The following is a 13,177-nucleotide window of genomic DNA, read 5'->3' as shown; positions in this document are numbered from 1 at the left end:
TGGCAACACCAAAAAATTTAAGCGGCAATAGGAATGAAACGAAAGAACTTTCCCCATTGAAGCACTGGAAATTCTCGTTTCAGTCCATTTTCGACCTTAACACGATGATTCAGTATTGCTTTAGAACTAGCAAGATCTGATCAACTTTGAGGAAAAAAACCAAAAATGGGCAATTTCTTAAATTACTCCTTAGTCTTTACACGTAATTTCATAGGAAAAAGCAGAAATGGTACAACAATCGAATCGAGGTGCTGCATATTTAACCACAAGCTTCAACAATCACCATAGAAGAAAATGACTCTAGTAATCAAGTTCTGGTCTGCAGCTCTCTCCATGAAACTCTTGGCCTGAGAGTCTATAAGTCATGGTACAATTAAATTTAACCACAACTTTTTTCTTGATAAAATTCAGTATCCTGACCCGGCCTGAAATTCTGGTGTAGCTGCTTATGTTCAATGCCTGTGATGCAAAATCGCTCATCAAGCTTGGAACAGCCAGAATTTTCTCTGGAATTATATCCACCGTCACGTTCCTCCGCAGTGTACGCCTCGCCTTGGCCTTCCCTTGGAGATGGTGGCCCTCGCCGACCACCATCCCGCCATAGTAAATTAACGTGGTGCTGTTGTTGAACTTGAAGGCTGCCACATTGGGGTTCTTCACTGAAACATCAGCCAAAAGTGTCACATTCACATCAGTCCTGAGACTTCCGTTCTGGAAAAACTCCAGTCGCTGGATTGTTACAGAATTCATTCTAATCATGGGATCCTGTATCCGGAAAACCGTGAAAAATAGGACTAGAATCACCACAGCTTGAATTAATAAAAGCGCGGCGACGCAGCCACAGCACTGGATATATCTTCTCCTTTTCAGCTTCAATTGCTTGGACAAGGCTTCTTCATCGTCGCTGCGAGTTTGGAAGGCCGCCGGGGCTAAGGGCTTGACCTGCTCTCGATCGGCCATCGCCAAGTTTTGGAATCTGTGACCCCTGGTCCTTGGAGATAAATACTTAGCAAATGGGACTACATTCTTGCTTTTGTCTAATAGTATTTGCAAGGAAAGTATGCCTGATGTGAATTGAATTGTCCTGTGTGTTTTGGGCTCAAACGCGTCCGCACGCTTTGCACGTCTTGACTATTGACTACTGCCTTTCGTAAGAAATTCTACCCTTTTTTTTCAATGGAAAGGAAATTGTACCTCGAATACGACATTATATGGACTTTCTTCGTCTGGTTTTTTTTTTGGTTCAAACGGAGTACAGACATGAAATCTTTCAAATTAAGAAGTTTCTTTGAGTTTCTTATGATGTTTACTGATTCTTTCTCTTTCTTATTTCTTTTAAACCCTCTCCTTAATTTGTTTACTTAAATATGTTGTGAAGATTACACATGGTTCATTATCTTCCAAGAACCATATAGTATCTGCCGTCTGCATGGCATGGGACAATAAAATATACTATTGCAATTACTGACTTCATCTTGAATTTGAAGTCACACTCACACGGTTTTTGGGCAATTGGCAATGTGAAAGGAAGGAAATACCAGTACTTTTTTATTTTTCTGGTATGAAGGAAATACCAGATCAACAACAAAGAATGCTAACCTAACTGTCCAGGATTTGAGGCGAATGAAGTTATGGGTTTCTTTGGTGTGAACTGAACTCCAGAACCTACAGGACGGCCAAAGAGTCACAGAATCTTGTTGGGTTTTGGGTTTAGGCGTAAAGCCCAAAAGCTATAGCTTAGTTGATAGACTAGCTTGGTTGGCCCTTTTATGGTGACAGGGAAAGCTACTTATTCAAAATAACAGAAGAATTCTATAGTAAATTTATAGCTATGGAAATGAAATGAAAGAGAATTAACCGATCCAAAAAACATTAAAGATCTTAAATTTGTAGCCCATAGTTCTGAGAAATACAAATTTTGAGCACCTCAAAGCTAACTATAAGGTTGTGCAGCGGTTTAGAACCAGAGAAGAGCTAAAATTGAGCTGATCATGGTCCTAATTTGTGATACGCGGGCATTGGTTTAGCCCCTAAGCGATTGCTCTGTTTTAACTTCTCATTCCCTTTCATGGAGGCTGGCATATGGAGTGGCTGCGGGTTGAGAAAAGTGCATAAGAAATCACAATCTAAGAGATGTGATCTTACTTTTCATATAGGTTTAAGGCAAGGAGTTGGCAGGTCTAAACACGTAACTTTGGAAGAAGCTAAGTTCTGACTCCCGAGTCCCTTCCCGCTTGGACAGATACTTTCAATGGTTTGAAGTTTCCTTGGGTCCCAACCGTGAAATGCGTCAGAAGTTACTTTTAGCTTGAAAAAGGAGCAAGCAAGTTGCTGGACCAGCCAATGGGAAAGGTGGATTCAGAAATTTGTTATAATTAAAATAATAATAATAATAATTTTAAAAAATAAATTAAAAGTTTAATATTAAACAAAAATATAAATTTAATATATTCATTAAATATTTCAAAATAAAAATATTTAAAATGACTATGATTTTAAAATAACAATTATTTTTCATATTTTAAAAATGATATATGATATCATCAGTAAAAATATTATCAAATATATCTTTTATAATATATATCATCAAGTAATTATTTTTTTAAAATTACTACTCATTAGTATAAATTAAAATATTAAAAATAAATAAAATATGATCTTACATAACAAATTATCAAATTCAATAACTAAAAATATGACAATTTTCTATTCATTAATCAAAACTAAATATAAGCATCAACAAACCAAAGAAAGTTAATACAAAAATCAAATAATTCAACTATATATCTACGAAATAAAAAAAAAAGAAGAAGAAAGAATCATAATTTCAATATATTATTTGACATGTAATTACTATTTTTTATTAGCTAAATTATAATTATGAACCTAAACTATCTAATTAATCAAAAAATATTTAAACATGAATATTTAAAAACTTAATTTTAGTTGAAAATTGCTTACAATTGAAGACTAGATAAGTTACTTTAAGAGAGTAAAAAACACAGCTAAAGACTGAGAAAATGAAATATTTGAATTTTTGGATAAAGAGAATAGTTTAGGTTTTGAAGTTTCTAATAAAATCTTAAATCATAAAAAAAATTTATTATTTTTTCAAGTAATATTTAACTATTAACATATAAATTCCTTTTTCATAAATCACTTTTTTTTTTGAAGTTTTTGACCCACTCTTTATAACATTGTAAAAAAACAGATTTATTAATATATTAATTACCCTAAACTATATATAAATTAAATCTTTTTAGAAAGTGAGTGGTATCATGTGACACCACTCTCTGCTACATGGGTCCGCCCATGCCAATGGGCCAGGAAGTACCAAAGGAGTGTGAAGAAGCATGAGATAGCCCACGAAAACTCCATAGAAACCTTATCTTTATTATCCCAATTTTCTGCTTTGACTTTTTCTTGCAAATTGAAACTGTTCAGTCCGAAAAATTAATAATAATGAATAACCTGAGGCAAAGATTGAATCTAAACCCTAAACATCAAACATGAACACGCTGAGCTCACTTGTCAATTCTCATTTTTGGATCGAAACACAGAAAGGGTTCAAATTATATTAATTAATTCCAACATGACATACAAAATAGGTTTAAGAGGATTAATTAATCCTGAAGAAACATATATACAATAAATGGAAGAAGATCAGTCTACTCAAAATAATAGAGAGAAGGCTCGTTACGATACTCGTTGCATTCAACAAGGTGGGACGGGCTTTGGCCCATTCATGGACTTTCACATTGCAAGTTGACTTATTTCTTACGCCATATGGCCCATATCCTGCCATCTCAACTCAACTGTAAACCGCCATTCATACAGGAGCAGTAACACTGCTAATAATATCATCAAAATCATGAAGCAAAGATCTATATTTTATAACTATTAACAAAAATTGTTCTTCAAGAACATGGGAATCTCTAATAAAAAAATTTTAATTATACATATGTGATCTTATACACTTGTCTGTTTAATGAAACCAAGACAACTCTACAAAACCAAAATTAAGAACAGGGAAAGAAGTTCATCCCTCATATCATTCGCATGGAAAATCCTGTTTGGTTTGCCCTGTCAAATTGAGGGTCATGAAGCAATTCATCTCCGGATGCCTTCTCCTCTTCATAATATTCATAATACTCACTTTTCCGCTCAGTTTGACATGGCTGTTCAGCTCTAACAATCCAGAACTTATATTACAGCTTAAGTTCTTTGCATCTGGCAGCGGGAGTGAGCTCACATCCACAGAAACATTTAACCTCTCTGTTGCCCTGGCTTGGGCTCTCCCTGTAGGTATTTTCATCTTTCCAACGACTACAGAACCACACCAAACAGTCCCGGTAGTGTTCTCAAACTTGAAATCGCCGAAATTGCTGTTCTCAACAGTAACCTCGGTTACAAGTGTAAGGTTAAAAGATGGAGCCGACGAATTGCCGTACTTGAGATTTCTAACCGTGACTGATACGATCTCAACATCGGGAGTTCTGGCACGTAAAACAATACTCGCAAAGATTAACAGGACCGCCCCCTGGATGACCATTCCAACAAGAACATAAACAAGACATTTACTGCTCTTTTCTTTTCGTTGTGACGCTGTCGGTTTAATCCCCCCAAACTCCATGTCGCTTCTAGGATAATATTCAACAGGTGCCAGTGGCTTGGCCTGGGGGTCCTCTTGCATATTGTCTAGAAGGAAAAAGGGTTGAGAATCTTGAATAATTGTAGGTTTTTCTTCTATAGCGTTTTGGGTTTAATCACAGGATCGTCAGGATTTTTTCTCTTGGGTGTTTCCTCACAAGTTATACACATGCGGCCAGTTTATATATAATTTGAAGGCAGGGGACTCGAACAACCGCGTTGAATTAGTGTTTAGGTGCATGTATGAACCTTAGTGGGTTATTCTTTTGTTTAGCGCCGGCCGTCACAGGGACTTGATATTAAGTGAAACCGACATAAACAGTATTTTGGAGCAGTAAATATTTTACTTAGTCGTCTGTAAATCATAAAAAATCTCCTAGTGTACTGGAGGTTCTGCCAATCTCGAAGGCTCATTTGCTGAATTTGTATTATAAAATAAAAGAAGAAAATGAAAAGGAAAAGACTGATGATTTGTTCTTGCTGAAGGGTTTGTTGTGAATAATAAAACTTTTGGGTTGTCAAAACGTGTCCATCGCCATTAAAAGTCTCGATTATGACATATATTGAATGTTCCTTGAAGTTGATCGGTTTGAAACTTTGCAGCCACGTCATTATGATTGTGTAGTAACGAGTATAATTCAAGTTTCATGAAAAATCAAAAGTTTTTTTTAACTAGTGTTTAGGATTGGAATTAACTTTCACCACACAAGTGTATTTCCTAGCTAGTCATCATAGTATAAATTGAATAAATTAATATTGATTTAAAATTTAAAAGTTATATTTTTTTGACTTTAATATGATGTAAAAAAGTGAAATTATGAATCAGAAGCACAAAAGTAAAAGAAAAGATAACAAAAGAGTCCACAACACGTTCCATCACTTGAAAGTACTCTTCTGCGAGTCATGATCTACTTTTAGGACAATAATTAACCCTTTATTGCATGGTCATTAAGGAAAAGTGGAAAGCCATTCCCTCACAGAAGCTGATTTCCTTTTTGCCCTTTCTCTCTCTCACACACACACACATATATATATTAAAGCTTAGGCATTAATTAATTACAAAATGATACGTTTCAAACCAGAATAAAGCAACACTATTGAGCTTTTACATCCATGATATGTTAACTATTTTATTAGCAGATATTGTAACTTTGATTTAAAGAAAATTGGAAAATAATTTGTTAATGGAAATTCACACATAAAATTAAAATATGATTCATTAATATAAAATTAATGTTAAACGACATTATTTTTTATTACCTAAATATATTAAAATTTTGTGTCTATGACAGGTTTAGTCAAGCTAAGCTCTAGCAAAAGTTAACCCCAGGATTTTATTTTTAATATTTTAAAATCAATTTAACTTTGGCAAAAGTATATTGGTGGTTATTTTGGGATGGGTTCAAGCCCAAAATTATTCCTTTCCCAAACCCAAGATCATAGCAGATGCCGAAGTGATAAGCCCAGGCTGACCTCCCTCCCATGGGCACGTCTGGATGAGAAGGTGCCATAGCCCGAATAAAATGTGGCTTTAGCCTTGGGCATGAAAATAGGTCTTATATATGAACCTTGGGCTTGACCCTGATGGTTCACTCACCCTCGTAGGGGGTAGAGTTCCAGCAGGGCCTGAGTAGAGTTCTTGCATATCCACTGACCAAGTAAACAAGGTCTTATGTAGCTTCTGCACAAATGGTGACAATGACATGAAAAAGAGAAACTGAAGAACTTCCTTCTCAAGTTTATGAAATGAAGATCTAGCAATTAAATGGATTAATGGTGATCAAGGAACCCAGATTATTTGTTTATTTGTTCATTTATTTTGCCAACCCTGTGAAACACATGCACTTCAACTACCACTTGCCAGCATCCTTATCTCTTTGATAGTGGTACATAGGAGTAGTAACTTTCTTACTTTTTGGGTTTTATAATGATGCTTAAGCTATTGGTTTTGGACCTACCATTAAAGGAACAAGTTGAGAAATTTCAATCAGATGATGTGCCAGATTTTAATTAGTTCAATTACCTGTCAAAGAGAGTTTGTGTAGTGTACAGCAAGCAGCACTTGATGTGATGGGGTCACATTCACAATCTTAAAACGTTAACTGTAACCTATGATAATTAATTAAATCAGGATTCTGAAGCTCTCAATCTGTCCTCTCCAGTTTGCATAATCTCTGGTAATTACTAGTAACAGAATTGATAGACATGAGAATCATACATATCAAAAGAAAATAAAAAACAATCTTATTAACACTCAAGGAAGCAAGAATCGAAACAGTAAACTTAAAATATAAAAATGGAACAAAATTAAAAAATAGTAATAAATAAATATGAGATCCCTGTATAAGAATATATATGTATGCACACAAAGGAGATCGTCGAGCATATATAATGCTACGAAGATCAGTGCATGCTTTCTGGCATAGTAAAATAAGTATATATGTTATATATAAAAAACACCCCAAACTCCTTTGAAACCAAAACCAGCTTTAATTATTGTTGTCACTTGCACTTTAGATCTTGGAGACTCCTTGTTGACACATTGAATATGAGGGTGCAGTTCATCTCTGGGGATTTCTTCTTCTTCATCACTTTCATCAACTCCACTTTTCCTTTCAACTTGGCCTGGCTGTTCAATGTCAGCACGCTGGAACTCAATTCAGAGCCGAGTCCCGTGGTAGTGCTTGTAAGTGCGCTGGAGTTCACTTCCACAGTAACATCCAATTTTTTAGTCGAACGAGCCCTGGCCCTGGCCTTAGGTATAATTGCCTCCCCTACCATCACACCATCATACAGAAAGCTCATAGTAGCATTATCAAATTTGTAATGACCGAAATTGGTGTTTTTTACCGTAACTTGGGCGATGAACCTGAGGTTAAATGAAGCAGCAGCTTCTGTGTTACTAGTCTCCATTGTTTCAACCGTGACTTTCCCGATTCTCACCTTTGGGTTCTTAACGCGCATGACAGTCAGGGCAAAAATAAGGATGACAACAGTTTGGAACACTGCAAAAGCGGCAATATACACAGCGTATTTGATCCTCTTCTTTCTTTTCAGCTCTTTCGATTGCAAACTGGCTGATTCTTCATCGCTTCTCGGGTGCCCGTTAGCTGGTGCTAGGGGATGCACTTGCTGGTCTTTCTCTGCCATTTAATCTTCTTTACTAGCTATAGGAAACTGAAATGAAAAATATTCTCTTAATAACTTTTTCTTGACGTTTAAACTGAATTGAGGAAGTGGAGCAGGTTGTGGCATTGGTGGCAAAGCAAAGTTTGGTATATATAGTACTCAATGACAATTCAAGTACTGTCGATGAACATACAAATAAATCAAATTTTCATAGTAAAAACTGATGGTCAGACAGGTTCCTCGAAATGGGAACGAACGAAAGAGTTCTGTATTCTTTATTCAAGCATTAAACGCGTGCTAGGGTAGACTTTTGAACATCCATTCTAGATGGGCTCGTGACTTTGTTAAATATTGGTAAGCACTTCCTATCCTAAAGTTGGAGATTATAATATATCACAATAGAAGTTTCTATTCTATCCGTTATTTGGACTAAAATATCCTAGATATTTTACCTGGGCATAGTCATTCTATATACTGTTATCTCTTTTGTACGAGATGAAGTGCTCTTTACTCTTGGCTATGCCCTTAATCAAGTCAATTTTTTTTTCAAGCAGTCATTTTATTTTATTAATAAAGCTTAAACCGCATCACAATTCAAAAACAAAATACTGAAAAAAAAAATACCGAAGACAAAATGCCCTAAAGAAAATAAAACATATTACATTATATTATAAGACATTATTCTTTGTATATAAAATATAAGAGCTTGGACATTCAAACCGACCACAAATAATCACTAATGAAAGACATAACACTCTATACATGTCATCACCAATATGCACTGAACATGTTTGATCGATTAACATCTATTTTTACTAACACATCTATTAAATTTTTTATAAATTTATTCGTATTTGATTTCACCGATTATCTTTTGTATCGTGTAAATATTACCGAAAACTTTTAACAAAACCCATAACATATTTCAAGCTGTTATTCCTTTTAATTTTAAAGTGAAATCATAGCTAAAATATGTAATTAAGTCCTCTTTCTTGTTTACCTCTGAAACAAAGATGCAACACAAACATAAAAGTTGGAATGAATGAATGAGTTATGTTTTCTCATTTCTGTTAATGGTAATCCATATATTTATTTTTAGTTGGGCAATTTTTTTGTGGTGGGGGAGACGTAGGATTGGAGACTTTGAACATAGGAGGTGAAGAAACCCCTCCTCTACCCTTCCAAAGAGAGTAAACCTGATTGTCGGGTCACAGTCACAAACCATGTTCCCGTGTCCTATGGATAGTTGGAATGGTGGGGATTAGAGTCTGTTTGAAACCCGGTTTGCAAGATGTCTATTGGAAATAAGGCGGCAATCATCTATCTCTAATTAAACAAAAGAAAAAAAAAAAAAACTTCTACAAGTATTATGATCAATAATTATAATGGCAAAAAACATTATTTTATTTCATGAACTAAATTAATTCATAAAATGTTATGGTCCTTGCCACACACCTAACTTGAAACTAACTACCCCAAAAAATAAATAAATAAATAAATAAAAGAGATAAGCTGAACCTTGGATCTAAAATGATTAATTAAAATAACTCTAACACTTTAGGTTAGGTGAAATTTTTTTAAATTGAATGATTTTTTGATATGATATCAAAACCTCTTTAACTTAACCAATCATTTCAATATCATATCTTAATTTTTGTCAAGTTAAATTTCGAAATAATAAACACACACACACACACATATATATATATATATATACAAAATTTAAGAAACCCGATTTCTTTCTCTTACACCCTGCTTTACACAAGCATGCACATTGATTCGCTCATTTTGCAAATTTAAATCTAGCTCTCTGTCATGGATGCTACAATAACTTGGAGCAGCTTTGTTTGCCTTCAGGTCACATATAGTTTTATTGATTTTCAAAGTATATATACATTAACTAATTTTGTAGCAAAAGAGGATGGTATTCATTCCTTTATTTCAATCCATATTGTTGTATCTAAGACAGAAGTAGAAAAAATGAATTTAAAAAGAAAAAAGAGGACTAAAAGGAAACATATAATAAAAATTCTATCAGAAATTTCACTCGCAATCCAAATCCTGAACAGCATGGCTATTCAAATTCACAGTCATAGTGCAGTTCATCTCTGCAGTCTTCCGTTTCTTCATCAGCTTCATCAATGTCACCTTCCCTCTCAACCTCGCAACTCCAGTCAACGTCAAAGTCCCACTGCTCAACTTGGTTCTAAGCTCATCTTCATCAGAAACCGCACTTGAGCTTACATCCACTGTTACATTCATCCTTTTAGTCTTCCTAGCACGGGCACGGCTCTTTACGATTTCGCCATCACCCACCATAACGCTTCCAAAGGTAACGTTAGCAGTAGTATTATCAAACCTGAAGTGACCAAAATTCTTGTTCTTCACTGCAATTTCCATGATCAATCTCATGTTGAAGTGAGGGACTCCTGAAGCATTATAGTTGAGACTCTGGACCGTCACGGATCTTAGCCTAGCGCTAGGGGTCTTGATACGCATAACCGTTAACGCGAAAACGAGGATTATGATAGTTTGGAAGACAACCCCAGCAATGATATACGCATAACATTTCATGTTCTGCATTCTCTTGTACTTCTCCGATTCCAACATGGCTGGGTTGCTTTGTTTTCAGGAAAGTGACTTCAAATGATGTTGGAACGACTAAGTACTGGAGTGTTTGCAGAAATGAAAAAGGAGCTTGAGCTTGGTGAGATTGGAGGATTTGTGCTTGTGGTATAGTATTAATACTTATAGGTAGCGGTGAATACAAAAGTTTTTTGTTTTGAATAATGAAAATGGAGGAAGTTACATTGAAATGATTTTCTTGTACGTTGTGTGGAAAATATATACATGGGCAGCCAACTTAGATAATTAGAATTGAGGTGCTGGTACGATATTGACAAAGACTTGGAAAGAAGTTTCCGATCGAAAAGTCCAAACCAATTTAATTAATTTAAGTTTACCAATTTCAGAGACTTTAGAGACAAGTTAATATAGCATGGAAAATTAGAAGAAACGATGGGGAATTTCATACTGACCAAAATAGCTTTGACAAGGCTAGGGAACCAGACCCCCTCGGGATACGCTTGAGTTCAAGAAATGATGACTTTGATGAGTTACAAGTTCTTGATCAGGGTGATCAAATTTGTGATCCAACTATTCTAGTATTAACTTATTTTTTGGTAGCTCCTAGAATTCAGAAAAAATTAAGAAAAATACATTTTCCTCGAGTATCTTGGTGGTACAACAAATAACTTTACTCTTTTATATTGGTCTAGATTTCATTCGTACAATGTATGCAAATCCTACTAATTTAAATTTTGTTAGTGTAAAAAATGATATATAATTATATCATCATGACATATCAGCACATCATGTCATCATTCATTATTAATATTATAAATAACATTTTAATCGATAATAATTATTTAACTATTAATTATAAGAATTTATTTAATTTAAAATAATAATATAATATTTTTGATTGAATAAAATAAAAAAAATTTATTTAAATTTTTTTAATATTATACGTTTTATAATATATCAAGATTTGCTCACATATACTATTGAGATGCTATATAATGAATGATTTTTACAAGCAAAATGAAATCTGTAGGATAAGAGAAAAATAGCCTACCAGCCCTTTCCGAATATGCCCTTAAGTCAATCATAATAGAGAATATATATATATATATATATATATAGTTAATAGCTGACTTAATTAAGTTTGAAATTAAGATTTGAGATGTAATCGAGTTGAGTTATTTTAAATCAAATGGAAAACCATAAACCATTGGGAGAATTAGTCTATTCCCCCGACCCCACTCATCATCAGATTTAACTATTCCGTAATAGTTCATTGAAGTTTTTTGGTCAAATAAGAGGTCGTTTACATGTAATTTTAAGGGAAGGACTAAGGAGGGTGGAAGCAACGTCAATACGCATCTAGATCTCTGGGAGAGTACAGGAAAAAGGCAGAAAAGTCTTAAAAAACATGGTTCATGCTTAGTCACATAGCTGATTAATGAAACAAAATTCATTCATGGGAAAACGAATGATCAGTGATATGCTGCCAAACATGGAGAAAAGCCAGGGATATGAGCGGTGTAATGAGAGCAGCCATTAAGGACTTGATTAGTTGATTAATTACTTAACAATCTCAACTTCAAATAGCTGAATAAATTCAAAGATCCATCATAGCAAAGGAAAAAGAAGAAAAAAGAAATTCAAGTAAATTAGACCGAAAAAACCAAGTAAATAAAAAAACTACACAGTTCTCGCCAAAAAAAGCCAGCACAGTTGCAGAAATAATCCGTTTGACATGTCATATTCGTCCTTCAAATCCTGTACAGCACGGGCTACTGAATTTATTTCCATGGCGCAGCACATCAAAGCAGACTTCCTTGTAAGATTCCCATGCTGCCATGTGAAAGATTGTGACTGCTTTCTCATACTTGACGGCTTTCAAGAAGCTTTTGACCTCCATGTATTTGCCTGCTGTTTTGGCACTTGCATTGTCTTTTGAACTTTTGCTGTCTTTCTCTCCCTCTTTTTCTTTTGGCTCTCTTATTTAGGTATGGTTCTTTTACTCTATGGCTGCAGCTACTTTAAATTACTTTCCTGACAGATTGACTGAAACTTGTAAGGAGTTCAGTTCCTTCCAGGGTGCCTCGTTATCACTGAAGGCAAGACAGTTGTCTGCAGTTCCATCAAACCGGTAGAGAGAAGAGGTCGAAGACCGGAATTTATGGCTTTTGTTCTACACAGTAATACTTCGGTCGTAATCTAACATACCCTCATATGCAATTAAAGGGCATTAGCAACTCAATTGCATATGACGATGTGTTACATTACAACTGAAGTGTTACTGTGAAGAAAAAGCCCTTAATTCTGGGATTCTGCCTCTTTCCTGTACCAGTTTGATGGAATTGCGGACAAGCGTCTTGCCTTTGGTGATTCTGAGGCACTCTGGACCGGAACTAAACTCCTTATAATTTTCGGTCAATTTGTCAGGAAAGTAAAATTAATCTTTAAAATCAATTAAAGTAGCTGAAAGGAAAACCATTTGTGACCAAGAAAGCCAAAAGGAAAGGAGATAACAGGAAGTCAAAAGACAATGGAAGTGGCAAAGCAGAGGAGCAAATATCATATGGAAGTCAAAAGTCTCTTGAGAGTCTTAACCTGGGCCAAAAATTTCATGTTGCAAGAAGGTGAAGTGCTTCAATAATGCTGAAATTAATCCCCCACCCCTACATCGCGAAACCTGACTTTAAGATATCAATTGTGATCTGTTCTCGTGCGAGGCAAGATGATTATGATCTGAAACGCAACCAAGATGACTCAAGGAGCAATGGTCATTTATAATTCAGAATCAACTAACTAATTCATTATAAATTTG

The 13,177-nt window shown here is 34.9% G+C and overlaps 4 protein-coding genes and 1 long non-coding RNA gene across 5 annotated transcripts; all 5 read right to left on the bottom strand.

Annotated features, from left to right (window-relative positions):
* Nucleotides 1–145: 145 nt before the first annotated feature.
* Nucleotides 146–1,038, bottom strand: LOC18606608 (late embryogenesis abundant protein At1g64065). Its single transcript, XM_007040310.3, has one exon. The coding sequence runs from the start codon at nucleotides 958–960 to the stop codon at nucleotides 301–303; it is 660 nt and encodes a 219-aa protein (XP_007040372.2). The 5' UTR covers nucleotides 961–1,038; the 3' UTR covers nucleotides 146–300.
* A 2,872-nt stretch (nucleotides 1,039–3,910) lies between these two features.
* Nucleotides 3,911–4,822, bottom strand: LOC18606607 (late embryogenesis abundant protein At1g64065-like). Its single transcript, XM_007040309.3, has one exon. It carries the CDS (start codon nucleotides 4,691–4,693, stop codon nucleotides 4,052–4,054), a length of 642 nt encoding a protein of 213 aa, XP_007040371.3. The 5' UTR covers nucleotides 4,694–4,822; the 3' UTR covers nucleotides 3,911–4,051.
* A 2,135-nt stretch (nucleotides 4,823–6,957) lies between these two features.
* Nucleotides 6,958–7,960, bottom strand: LOC18606606 (late embryogenesis abundant protein At1g64065-like). Its single transcript, XM_007040308.3, has one exon. The coding sequence runs from the start codon at nucleotides 7,798–7,800 to the stop codon at nucleotides 7,153–7,155; it is 648 nt and encodes a 215-aa protein (XP_007040370.3). The 5' UTR covers nucleotides 7,801–7,960; the 3' UTR covers nucleotides 6,958–7,152.
* Nucleotides 7,961–9,822: 1,862 nt separating this feature from the next.
* Nucleotides 9,823–10,389, bottom strand: LOC18606605 (late embryogenesis abundant protein At1g64065-like). The gene has a single exon (XM_007040307.3). The coding sequence runs from the start codon at nucleotides 10,387–10,389 to the stop codon at nucleotides 9,823–9,825; it is 567 nt and encodes a 188-aa protein (XP_007040369.1).
* Nucleotides 10,390–11,990: 1,601 nt separating this feature from the next.
* On the bottom strand, nucleotides 11,991–13,123 carry LOC148763859 (uncharacterized). Its single transcript, XR_016025403.1, has 2 exons — nucleotides 12,961–13,123; nucleotides 11,991–12,828 (listed from the first exon to the last, which is right to left on the bottom strand). It is a non-coding gene; the product is annotated as an uncharacterized LOC148763859 (long non-coding RNA).
* Nucleotides 13,124–13,177: the final 54 nt, after the last annotated feature.

Source organism: Theobroma cacao, chromosome 3, assembly GCF_053813885.1.
Source record: "Theobroma cacao isolate CCN51 chromosome 3, ASM5381388v1, whole genome shotgun sequence".
Taxonomy (NCBI): Eukaryota; Viridiplantae; Streptophyta; class Magnoliopsida; order Malvales; family Malvaceae; genus Theobroma; species Theobroma cacao.
Note: the sequence above shows the minus strand (reverse complement) of the source record. Positions and strands in the feature narration are given on the sequence as shown.

Excerpts from the sequence above, each read along its gene's own strand:
- LOC18606608 (XM_007040310.3), bottom strand. The coding sequence starts at position 960 with ATGGCCGATCGAGAGCAGGTCAAGCCCTTAGCCCCGGCGGCCTTCCAA.
- LOC18606607 (XM_007040309.3), bottom strand. The coding sequence starts at position 4,693 with ATGCAAGAGGACCCCCAGGCCAAGCCACTGGCACCTGTTGAATATTAT.
- LOC18606606 (XM_007040308.3), bottom strand. The coding sequence starts at position 7,800 with ATGGCAGAGAAAGACCAGCAAGTGCATCCCCTAGCACCAGCTAACGGG.
- LOC18606605 (XM_007040307.3), bottom strand. The coding sequence starts at position 10,389 with ATGTTGGAATCGGAGAAGTACAAGAGAATGCAGAACATGAAATGTTAT.